The sequence below is a fragment of the Microtus oregoni genome, unplaced genomic scaffold (assembly GCF_018167655.1).
Source record: "Microtus oregoni isolate MIOR12 unplaced genomic scaffold, Mior012 000014F_ref0000157, whole genome shotgun sequence".
Taxonomy (NCBI): Eukaryota; Metazoa; Chordata; class Mammalia; order Rodentia; family Cricetidae; genus Microtus; species Microtus oregoni.
In genome coordinates this window covers 7,862,601-7,875,177 of record NW_024543073.1, presented here as the reverse complement: position 1 = coordinate 7,875,177, position 12,577 = coordinate 7,862,601, and the positions used below count along the sequence as shown (strand labels likewise).

At 45.1% G+C, this 12,577-nt stretch overlaps 1 protein-coding gene across 1 annotated transcript in view; it reads left to right on the top strand.

Moving 5' to 3' along the window:
- Nucleotides 1-349: 349 nt before the first annotated feature.
- The window catches only part of Depdc1b (DEP domain containing 1B), a 59,831-nt gene continuing 47,603 nt past the window's right edge, over nt 350-12,577 (top strand). Inside the window, exons 1-2 of the mRNA XM_041663522.1 lie at nt 350-445; nt 7,324-7,589. Of these exons, the coding sequence (XP_041519456.1) occupies nt 398-445; nt 7,324-7,589 (314 nt within the window). The 5' untranslated portion in view covers nt 350-397. The remainder of the gene's footprint in view (nt 446-7,323; nt 7,590-12,577) is intronic.

The window sequence follows — 12,577 nt, the reverse complement described above, 5'->3', positions numbered from 1 at the left end:
TATCTACCAGGCTCCAGTAGGCTTGACTCACTGGGCTCTGCTGCAGAGCTGTTGTGCCGAGCGGGCACGCATCGGGCAAAGTCGGGGAAGGGTTTGGCAGCGCCTTCCACGGCGGGACGGAGACACCCTGCGCGATCAATCACGCGCGCGAGCGTCCAAGCACCCACCGGCGAGAAAGAAGAAGCATCTTTCATCTTCTCCATCCAGCTACTTGAGGGCCAAACCCGGAGCAGAGAAAACCGGGCCACGCACGGCCCCGCCCACTCACGCAGTTCCTGTCACGTGCCTTCGCCCTGTCCAATCAGCGTCCGGAACCTCCAGGCTTGTGATTCAAACTGCGGCGCGGCGAGCTCGGGAGTCCCCGCCGGCGTTGCCCGGCGACTGCTGCGGGTTGGCAATGGAGCACCGCATCGTGGGCCCCGGGCCGTACCGGGCCACCAAGCTGGTGAGTGAGGGTGCGGGTCAGGCGGACCCCGTGCCGGCGTCACCGCCGTGACTTGGACGGTGCGCATCCGCTGGGGTCTGCCGGTGCTGGTGGGCGAGCGTCTGCTGGGTTGCGGTTCCTCTCCCTGCCCCGCAGAGCGCAGACGAGGCCTGGAGCCAGCCTCACCAGGACGGGATGAACTTCATCTGCGGGCAATGGTTATGTTATCTGCAGTAGACGGCGCTTTCGGCTTTAGCGGGAAGCGAACACCTGGCGACCGTGTTCCCCTTTGTCCTCGGGACCTACTCCAGCGCCTGGGACAAGATTGACCTTGGGTGGAGCTCTAGGACCACCCTGCCCGTGTTGCACTTGCGGGTTGCGGTGACCAGCCAAGGGCGTGTCTCCTTCCTGAGTGACACTGTTGACACTTGACGAGAGTTCTTGGTAACGGTGCACAGCGTGAAGGTGTATTCTTCCTCCAAAGGTTCCTGCCCGTGGAGTTTCACTTTTTGTCAGCACCCACTTCACTTAGGGATCAGCTCTGGTAGGTGGTCTGCAAGCTCGGCAGATGCGCCAGGGTGAGGCCTTTTCTCCTGAAAACAAGATGCAAAGATTTAGCCGATCTGTCTGATTACTTGGAGGAAGTAATTTTACTGACCCCGCCTCCAAGGATTAGTTTAACGGAATAGGCACAGGTGAGGACTTGAGTTTAGTCTTGAGCCACTCTCAGGTATATGTACCTTGCAGTCAAGTCTCACCACTCTCTATAATATCCTGGGAAAGGTGGGGATGAGGCGCTAAACGCTAGCTCTTGTATTAGACTCATATTCTAGAGACGTAGTTTCCTTTCTTTCTAGAGCCAGGCACTCTGTGTTCCGTGGAAAGTCACTTTCCGGATGGATGGAACCCAGATTTCGGGCTGCTTGTTCTTTACTTTTTAAATTAGACTTATGGGGCATTTGGAGAATACTATTACTACTACTACTACTACTACTACTACTACTAAATTATGAACCTTCACAGGAAACAGCACTTGCCTCATATGAGGTTTTTCCTAAGATTTTAGGGACTGTGGCATTGTTTCATTTGGCTGAAAATGTCACATTGCTAAGATGTTTGTGATGAGGGTTGTTGGAAGGAATCATTGTATAATCTACTGGACACCCTGAGTGATCCATTTATTTTAATAAACCTAAAGTAATAAAGTTAGGTTTTTTTTTTAGAGCTAGTTTCTAAGAGGTATGAATGGTAATGGCAAGGAAAATAATAGAGCCTCAAAATGGTGTTTTTATAGCTGATCCTGCAGAAGTGGTTCTAGCATTTAAACTGCCTGAGGTCAGGACTATTCCTAGCTCCAACCCCAGGGCAGATAGAAGATGTTCCTTTCAGTAACTTCTTTTTTTTTTTTTGGTTTTTCGAGACAGGGTTTCTCTGTGGCTTTGGAGCCTGTCCTGGAACTAGCTCTGTAGACCAGGCTGGTCTCGAACTCACAGAGATCCGCCTGCCTCTGCCTCCCGAGTGCTGGGATTAAAGGCGTGCGCCACCTGTGCTCTCCTATCTGTGAAGGGTTTGTTCCAAGAACCCCATGTGGTGGCTGCATAAGAATGGTCCTCATAGGCTCATGTATTTGGATGCTTAGTCCCCAGGAATGGAACTGTCTGAAAAGATTTACAAGGATTAGGAGGTGTGGCCTAGTTGGAGCAAGTGTGTCACTGGGGGTGGGCCTTGAGGTTTGAAAAGCCCATGTGAAGCCCAGTTTCTCTCTCTCTCTCTCTCTCTCTCTCTCTCTCTCTCTCTGGATCAGGATGTTGCTCTTAGCTAGTTCCCAGCTCCTGCCTGCCAGCTGCCATGCTCCCTGTCATAGTGATAAGGGACTCAGCCTCTAAAACTATAAACAAGGCTCCAACCAAATGCTTTTCATATAAGAGTTGCTTTGGTCATGGTATCTCTTCATAGCAATAGAACACTCACTAAGATACCCAATCAACGCCTAAAACTATGATAGACCCTATATATAGTATACATAGTATGTGTTTTTCCTGCCTATGTCTATGACAGTTTAACTTATAAATTAATACAATGAAGGATTAACAACAACAATAACAGAATGGAACAATTAACATACTCTAATAAAGTTCACTGTAATACTTTGGAGCCATTGGTATTAAAATAAAGATGACTTGAGCACATGCACGGTGATACCTCCCCGTCTGATAACCTAAACACAGCTAAATGACTGAAGTGTGAGTGGCACATGCAGTGTGATGCCCTGGACAGTGAGATCATTCACTTCCTTGGCGGGATGAGGCAATTTCAGTCTGCCACCCGGAGCTGCATGCAATGGAAAACTTAGGAACTGTGAAGTTTTGGAATTTTCTATTATTCAGATTATTGTTAACAGTGGGCTGCTGAAACTTTGGATAGGGTTGACTATTATATTGTCCTTTTGGGTAGAAAAAAAGAACACGTTTTATCCTGTACACTATTTATCCACAATACTTGTTCAAGGGAAACAAACTGGATCTTGGTACGGCAAGTCTATATCCTGTTTTATGATAAAAAAAATAAATATTGTAATTGGACATGCTTTAAACATTGTTAGTGTGGTTTGAAAAAGGTTGGACTCCATAGGCTCATTTATTTGAATGATTAGTCATCAAGAGTAGCATTTCTTGAAAAGGATCTGGAGATGTGGCTTTGTTGGAGTAGGTGTGGCCTTTTTGGAGGAGTGTGTCACTGTGGTTGGGCTTTGAGGTTTCAGAAGCCCAGCTCAGCCCAGTGCCTCTCTCTTCCTGCTGCCTGCTGATCTGGATGCAGCGCTTTTAGGTATATCTCCAGCACCACGTCTGCCTGTGTGCCGCCATGCTTCCTGCTATGGTGATAATGAACTAAACCTCTGAAATTGTAAGGAAGTCCAAATTTAATGCTTTCTTTTGTGAGAGTTGTAATGATCATGGTGTCTCTTCACAGCAGCGGAACACTGTCTGAGGCAGTTGTGTTTATGGGGTGCTTCTCCTCTTGGTTGCAGAGGTTTCATATAGAGATGCTACTGGATTCTCTGTTGCATTAACATGTTACTGCAGGAGTCTGTAAAGAAAAAAAAAACTTTCTTTGGATGCTTTTAATTTCTACCTCCATGACATTCAGGCCCTGTTTAAGTTAATCAGTTAATTAAAAAGAAAAGTATATGGGTAATTAATAAAGACCCCCAGTTTTACCAGTATTTTACAGGTAATCAATTCACCTTGCAGTCTTATTATGTATTTGAGAAACTTAATGTTAATTATTAAGATTTTAAAAGACACAGTGATCATCAGTTTTTTCCCCTTAACCGTGAGGGTTGCTGTTACCAGAAATTAGTTATTATTAAAAGTAGAACCTGTGGATATTTTCCAAATATCTTCCAGCTGTGTCTTAAAGCTTTTATTGCATAAATAAATGTTTTGTAACTCGTCCTCTCTTGTCCTTCAAGGCTGGCCTTTCCTTCCCTTATCCTTGGCCCAACTCTTTTCCTCTCAGCATCCCTCTCAACTTCCTGTTTCTTCAGGAAGAGCCTGGAGACTCTTAGCACACAAATGGCAGGGTCTATAGTCTCCTCCCTGGTTGGCTGTAATGTCTCATAACATGTAACTTCCTCATTTTCTAAAGCCCTGATGTCTGGCTTGAAAATAAAACTTTACAGATTAGCTAAAGTTTTATGGTAAAAGTGAAATGATGGGTCCAGTTCACGACGACACATGCGCCAGTCAGCTGTTTGCTCGTTCTCAGTGGGACAGCTGTCTTTTTTGTTTTCTAAACTCATTTAAAAATAGTTTCCAGAAGGCTTGTGCTGTGTGGTTTGGAACAATCCCTAACCTTTTGGAAGGTAGTTAGTGTCGGAACATGGTCCATGAAGCTGTGTGAGGAGAATTTTTGAGAACTTGTGAGATAACTCCAAGGAACAAGGCAAGCATCTTGTAACCTCTGTTTTTCCAGGACATGGATTGTTCTTGGAATGTACTTTTTCCTGCTTCTCCCAGGTGTAATAGGAGTAGGTTTACTTTAGGTCACCCGTCGTCTTACCCATGATTATCTAGAATGATGTTTCTAAGCAGGAGCTGTCCTCAGTAGTATCCAGCCTGACTCATGTGACTGTGCCCTTGTGACTGTATACAGCTAGAACTCAAGTGAACTCTGCTCATATGACTTTCCAAACCTCACAATATAATACCCTCAGAATATAAATCGTCTGGTGCTCTCAATAAAGACGGCTATTGCAGGAGGCTTTAGCCCACCTCCTTTTTAAGCTCCACTATCCCAGGTTCATGCCTCCAATAGAGCAGAATCAGTGACTGTGAGGACTGCAGGATACAAAGGCACAGTGGAGAGAAAGGTTGGCGGAGTCCTGCTGTGTGAGGAACAGAAATGGCAGCTATTTATTCACACATCCACATTCTGGAAGCAGAGTGGACAAGAGCCTCATGAGTGGTGGGATTAATTCCGAGGCATGCCAGGAACATTGCTGTGGTGTTCTTGGTGTCTTTGGCATAGGCTGTGGAAAACTGACTGTTTTATATAATGACCGCTCTGTGATGCTTGCAGCAGCCACTCCCGGCTACCTGTGTCGTCTGCTGGGATGCTGACTAGGTCATTGCCATGTTCATAAAGCTTCCCTATTCTAGACCTATTCATGTCCTGGTTTCCTGTCACCGAAAGACAAGGAGTCTTGAAGAGGCTGAGCTGTCTTGAAGTTGTTAAAAAATGACATCTAGAGAGATCTGGATTTTGTCTTAAAGTGACATAGTGGCTCATGTGATTCTATCAGTGGCATTTGGGAGCAGAAGGAAACTGGATATTTTTTGTGGTACTTAATATGTACCAAACCTTACGAAAACTGTGAATAGAAAGTCTGGGATTAGAACCCCAGTCTCACCCAGCACCTCATATTTTTCCCTTTCTTCAGAGATTGATTCTGTCCTGTTGAAGACATCTCTTAGCCAAGGCCAGACTAACTGCTGTAAGCATTGGCGGCTGTGTGTTAGCGCTGGTCAGTATGCGCTCATGTGACACAGGTTTGTTTGCTTAAAGGTTCATACACCAGGGCCTTATTTCTCTCTGATCTGACTAGAGTAGATTGAACCAGCCCTGTTTCTTAGCAGACTGACCCTGGGTAACACCTAACCTCCTTGACCTTCTTTTGATTGCTCTCTTTTTGGACTGGGTGGGTGGGGCTTGTATTGTAGCTCAGGCTGGCTTTGAACTCACATTCGTCTTGCCTTAAGGCAAATCAGAAGAATATGGGTACTTGCCAACGCTCCAGCTGGGTTCCATGATTTTCATATATCAGAATCTCAACTTTTTGCGTTTTAGTTTGCTATAATTGCTATATTCTACAGAAATGTGTTAACCTTGCCCAGTGTATTCTGCTTATTGGTAGAGATCGGGCTGAATCCTAGAGACTCAATGCGGGGGCTTTTCTGCATACTTGCTCAGCTTTAATGGCTATACCCTGACAATAAAGGCGATAGCAGTAAGATTTGTTAAGTACCTACATCAGGGCAGATACTGCAATACACTTTTTATCTTTTATTTTTTTTTATGTCTCTGGTCTTTGTTGCTACGCAGCTAGAGATACGCAGGCTCGGCTAACTCCGATATAAGGCTGGCCTGCTGGTCATTAGCAGAGCGGGCTGTGAAGTCAGACAGGGCTTCAGAGCCTGAGCTCTGTCTGTTCAGTCTTCTGTGTCCCTATGGCTTCTGAGGACACCATGCTGAACTGAACTGTGTTCTTCAGAAGAGCCCCAAGCCAACCTCCCTCTCAGGCAAGTGAAGGGGTTAGGAAAACTTGACTGCAGCCAAAGAAAAGAAGGGGCTTTACAGTTTGTGTGTGTGCTTTGAGAGACTGACTAGTGAGTCTTTTCAAACAGCTTCCTTGGTGACTAAGCAGACTCTTGATACTACCTTGTAAAGGTTTTTCTCTGCTGTCCTGAGCCCTGTGACATTGGGAGGTGTATCGTTATTACTATTCATACCTTTCTTCTTTCCCCACACGATGCCTCCCACACTGTGAACAGTCTGTGCCGAGTGAAGTCATAGTAAACATGGAACTTCTAGAAATGAATTGTATATAAGGGGATAGATTTGGGGGGTAAGGTTTGGCAGTGTTTCACTATATGATCTAAGCTGGACCTGGGACTTTATATGAATTCTAGGCTGGCTTTGAACTCCAAGCCCTTCTGCCTCGGCTTCCTGAGTTCTGGGATTATATACAAGTGTGTAGCACCAAGCCCAGCGATGAGCTTCATTTTAACCAGTACTCCTACCATGGTTTCCATTCCAATTGTAACAAAATAACCATAACTTAGACTTTTTTTTTTTTGAGACAGGGTTTTTCTGTAGCTTTGGAGCCTGTCCTGGAACTAGCTCCTGTAGACCAGGCCATCCTCAAACTCACAGAAATCCACCTGTCTCTGCCTCCCTGATTGCTGGGATTAAAGGCGTGTGCCGCCACCACCTGACAATTTAGACTACTTTAACTATTTCTAAGTGTATCGTTGTGTGGTATGATTACATCCACACCAGTTTAATCATTACCTCCCACCAGTCATTCTTTAGGACTTTAAGAATCTGAAGGTTGCAAATAACATACTAAATCTCCATCTGTTATTCCAGTGTTTTTCCTTTTTATTTAAATAATTAGATTTTATCTGTTTACCTGTTTACCTACCTAGCAGCCTCCCAGTTTGTAGATCAATCTATATTTATCCTCTAACCTAGGGTCTTGCGTATGCTAAACCGTCCCCAGTCTTCCTGCAGTTTGTTAAATGGAAAATTGGTATTCCTTGATTTAAATATTTGGGACTTAGTAACCCTTAAAGAACACTGGTCGGTAACTACACACTTTTGTGTCTTTTGCCTAGTGGAACGAGACGGTGGAGCTTTTTCGTGCCAGGATGCCTTTACGGAAACATCGCTGTCGTTTTAAGAGCTACGAGCATTGCTTCTCAGCTGCCGAAGCTGTGGACTGGCTGCACGAGCTTCTGAGGAACAGTCAGAACTTTGGGCCCGAGGTAACTCGCAAACAGACAGTCCAGCTGCTGAAGAAATTCCTGAAGAATCACGTGATCGAAGATATCAAGGGAAAATGGGGCCAGGAGGATTTTGAAGACAACCGTCAGCTCTACAGGTATTGGCAGTGTGTAAAGTCTGCAGAAGGACCTTAGGGAGACTGAGTGCATCTGCTCCGCATCTGGAAACTTCCTGAAGTGAAGGAATTTCCTGTGTCCACTGGAGCGGTGGTTCTGTTTGTGATGTGCTAAGTGCCTGACTGAATGGGCTGTTAAAATAAAACCAACTGCGGTTTGTCCTGCTCCATCAGAGCAGCACGGAACAGGCTTTTGTTGGGATGCTTTTCCAGCAGGGAAAAATTTCCACGCCTCCTGCTTGCCTGGACTTAGTAATGACTTAGTAATTCCAGAGTGCCTGGCAGGGTGAAACGGTCCCTCTGGGGATAGCTTTGCTGAGGACCAAGGATTGGAATACTCTGGGGCAGAATGTCTGGTCTTGAAACAGCTCAGGGTACATGTGTGGGATTGTGTTAGAATTCCTTCTCGTCTCTAACTAGCTGGATGCTGCACACCTGCTTTCTCCATGGGATTGGCTGACAATACTTTATGGTGTGGACAGTTAGTACCAGGTATTCTGAGGGGAAATGGAGATCTATGGTGCTTTCTCTCTGAGCAGTAGGGTATTTTATTGATGGAGGCCTGGGAGACCTACCTAAAATTCAGGTGATGGAAGACAACTTAAGAGGAATGGAGTCACACAGGTGCAGAGAGGAGCTGCTTATCCTCTATAGAAGCCTGTCAGTGCCAAGAACTGGAGAGGACTTAACCAGGAGTGGAGAGCTGAACAGGGAGACTTGTAGCTCGTGCTCTCCTTTATTCTAACCGAAAAGCAAGGATCTTGATCAGAACATGTCTAATGAGCCTGTCAGCCCGGGATGCACGGCTTCAAGCATGTGTCTTCTTCTACCTGATCTATTTCTTTGTTTCCCTCCTGACTAACTTTTGTGCAAAGCAGAACAGGGTGAGGGTGGTCATAGCATGTAGGGTGGTCATAGCATGCAGGGTGGTCATGGCATGTAGGGTGGTCATAGCATGTAGCATGTAGGGTGGTCATAGCATGTAGGGTGGTCATAGCATGTAGCATGTAGGGTGGTCATAGCATGTAGGGTGGTCATAGCATGTAGGGTGGTCATAGCATGTAGGGTGGTCATGGCATGCAGGGCGGTCATAGCATGTAGGGTGGTCATAGCATGCAGGGCGGTCATAGCATACAGGGTGGTTGTAGCATGTAGGGCTAAAGAGGTGCTGGTGTGCATTTCCTGCCAGATCGCCTGAGGGCGTGTCCTCCAATGTTTCCAGTGCCCCGATGTCAGGATTGTCATGTGAGCTGTTAGTTGTTTCTCCATTTGGCAATTATTTGCTGATCTAAGTTCTGATTAGGGTCTTGAATGGCCTGAGTTTAATCTGAGGCCTGAGTGCTTATTGGTATCAGATGGTGGGAAGTCCCGTTCAGGCTGCACATACCAAACTGCACTGGGGATTCTTAAGTGATTGTCCTTTTGGGAAATTCCTTGATTGTACCCATCAAGACTTGGCTAGAACCGCTCTGAGAGACTTTTCTCGGTGAGTAAGGTACAGTCTTTCCTGCTGTGATCTTAAATAGGGTATCTCCCATTGAGTGTCCTGAGGCTCTTGAATTCTCAGGAGAATAACATAGGCATGTATTCCTGGAGTTGACCACTGAACACTGATTACTAGAATATTTCCTTTCAGTATTAAACTTAATCACACATCCCTGTTGATAAAAGAATTCACATGACAGAAGATGTTTCTTCATTAAGTGTGGTGGTCCTTCAGTGTCTACCAAGTGTTGGTTCCAGGAACTCCCCATTTATCCAAAAATCTGCATGTGCTAAAGTTCCTTATATAAAATATAGCATTTCCATGTAACCTAAACACAGCTCTTACACTTTAAATCCTCTCTCGATTCCTTACAATACCCAATATAAATACGTAGTTATCTCATTGCTATGAGATAGTGACCAAAGCACACATATGCCATCCAGATACAAGCACTGTGCTCCTGACTGCACAGATCAGATCGTGAACAGAAAGTGAGGTGAACTAGGGGAGGCAAAGGAAGCTCTGCTGGGAGTACCCAGGAGAATCTGAGGGCGTGTGAGGTGGCGGCTCCAGTGCTTTTTGAACTTTCTGCAAACTATTTTTTTTTTTAAATATTTGAGATGGGAGTCTTGCTATATTGTTTGAGCTGACCTTAAACTCCTAGGCTCAAAAGTGATCCTTCTGTGTCAGTGTCCTGAAGGTCTGAGAGTACACATAGGAGCCACTTCATCTGCCAGAAGTCTTTTCTTCATATAGTGTTGGCTGGTCCAAGCATGGGTGAATCTTAAGACATAGAACTCATGGATATGGGGGGCTGGTTCTAATGATTTCCTCCGTAGTGTCTTATTTTGGTAGTCGAGTGCTTGACTCATAAACAGGACAGCCTTTTGTTATTTAGCACTGAATGCTCACTATCACCTTGTTTTTTTCTGCATGAGAATTCTGTAAATTAACCACTGACTTTAAACATGTAAACCACTGGTGAAGGGGCCTGTGACTTGTATGGAGGTGAGCGTACAGCCAGCTGGCACACGCAGCCTTCCGGAGTTGGTGCTCCATGCCAGAGTTCTGGGGAGGGTTGCCTTTGCTATTCTGACCTGTGTATCTCCAGCTCCTTTCTTCAGGTGAAGAACACGAAAGCCAAGTTATCATGGAAGCTGAAGAAGAGAGAATACGTCAAGGCAGGTTAGATCTGGAGTGGATGGAGAGTTGGCAGAGTTTAGGACATACTTCAAAAGGTCCAGATTTATGGAAGGGAGTCAGTCCTTTTATGTAGTCTAGAAAGTGCTGAAAAGGACAAGCTAGAGAGTTCTTGTTGGAAAGAAAGAAACTAACATTCCAGAACATCTCTGATGATGCAAACTCGGTATGTAATTTGCCATTTATCTCTGTAGATGTAAAGCTGATATCCTCATTATGATTTTTTTTTCTCTTTTCTGGAGATACAGTCTTACTCTACAGTCCAGGATGGCTTGAACTTGTGGCACTCCTGTCCCAGCCTTCTAAGTGCTGAGGTTTTGGGCCTGAGCTGCCACTCTGAGCTTCCCGAAATATGAAGGTTAGGAAATGAATAAAGCCGGGCTTACAAACATGTTCAGAGTCTTGGAGTTAATAGTGGAAGGCTCATCATTTGAGTCAAGGACTGTCTGTAAAGAAAATCACTGTTCTTGTGATATGCCAGGCTGACTCAGTTTCCCCAAGATGAGGTTGACATAGCTCAACAGATATGTTGATGATAAATAATCACAGTCCAGTGAGGAGCATTTGTGGGCAGCACATTTGTAGCCACGGAGTTCTTGTGATGCATAGTAACTGATAGAGTGCCTTCTTTATGAACATCCTAAATGAAGGAGGTATGGGCAACAGTCAATCTAAGTGCAGCAGGGTGGTACCTGAGTCTGTGCTATTAGAGAAAGCGACATGAATGCAAACAGTCCATTATCTTTTGTGTTTTGTTTCTGTAGTGATGGAGATCAAACCCAGGCTCTTCTATTACCTTTGAACTATATCTCCAGCACCTGACTGTGTTTTTTTATTTTTATTTTTGTTTTTTGTTTTTGTTTTTTCGAGACAGGGTTTCTCTGTGGCTTTGGAGCCTGTCCTGGAACTAGCTCTGTAGACCAGGCTGGTCTCGAACTCCCAGAGATCCGCCTGCCTCTGCCTCCCGCGTGCTGGGATTAAAGGCGTGTGCCACCATCGCCCAGCGACTGTGTGTTTTAAAAAGAGAAATTACATATATGTGTTGGGTAATTTTATAACACGGGTGAGGAATAAAGCCCTCATTTTGGAAGGAATCTAATATCTCTAGATTTTAAAAATGTTCATTGTATTTGTTTGGTGAATGCCCTTAACTTAGCTATGGTTTTTCAGGAGTCAAACAGCGATGAATGTGAAGAGAGAGCTTAGTGTGTAAGAAGGAAAGTGAGATCCTGCTGTCTGGATGTCCATGAAATTGAGGGAAGATGCAGTAGAGAAGCTCCCAGTGCCGTCTAGGGTTCCCTCTCTCCATTACCAACACCAGTGACTTCAGAGTCCTGGGTCTCAGTAATAGGTGCTCATAGGTGAACCAGAGGGTGGCTGTTTTAGCAGTTTTACATTCCCAGACCTCTGCGTGAGGGACACAGCTGGTCATACCACAGAGTCTTTTAGAGTCACATGTACTACCATTGTGCCATGTGTTTTTATAAGCAGTTTCAAGCCAAGCATGGTGGTTGCACGCTTGTGATCTCAGCACTCAAGAGGCTGATGGTAGGAGGAGCTCAGTTTGATGCCACTCTGGACTGCCTAGTGAGAACCTCTCCCCAAACTCAGTACAAGCAAAGTCAAATAGTGCCAGGATGTTCATCTGATGATTGATCCCCTGTTTGGCTTTTCCCATCCCCCTGTTTATGAGGCAGTTCCATTTCAGTAATTTCATCTGATCTTTAGGCTCATGGAAAGGGGGCTAGATAGCTGGCTCATCAGTTAAGAGTGCTTGCCACAATTGCAGAGGACTCAGGTTCTATCCCTAGTATGTACGTGACTCTTATAACTGTAACTCCAGTTCCAGGGATCTGGAGCCCTCTTCTGACCACCAGGTACACAAACATCTATACACATTAAAAATGAAACAAAACAAAAAACAAACAGAAAAGGAGGACAGGCAGAAGTATCTGTGAAGCACACATGTGGCAGTGGATGGGAACCAAGAACATATGAAGAACGTTTGAATTCAGTAGTTGCTCAACAAGAATGAGGAAGAGGTTTGAGCAGATACTTCAAGATATGCAGATGACAGCCCTCAAATGTGTCTAACATAGTAAACCTTATGGAGATGCAAAGTAAAGCAGCAACCACTAAGTGGCTAAAATAAAAATGCCACCACCAACGTCAAGTGCTGCTGAGGTGCAGAGGTTGAGACCTCTGTCATTGGCGGGAATCCTAGGTTGGCAGTCACTTTGGAAAACCTGTTGGCAGTGTCATAGAGAGTTAATATAGAGGATCT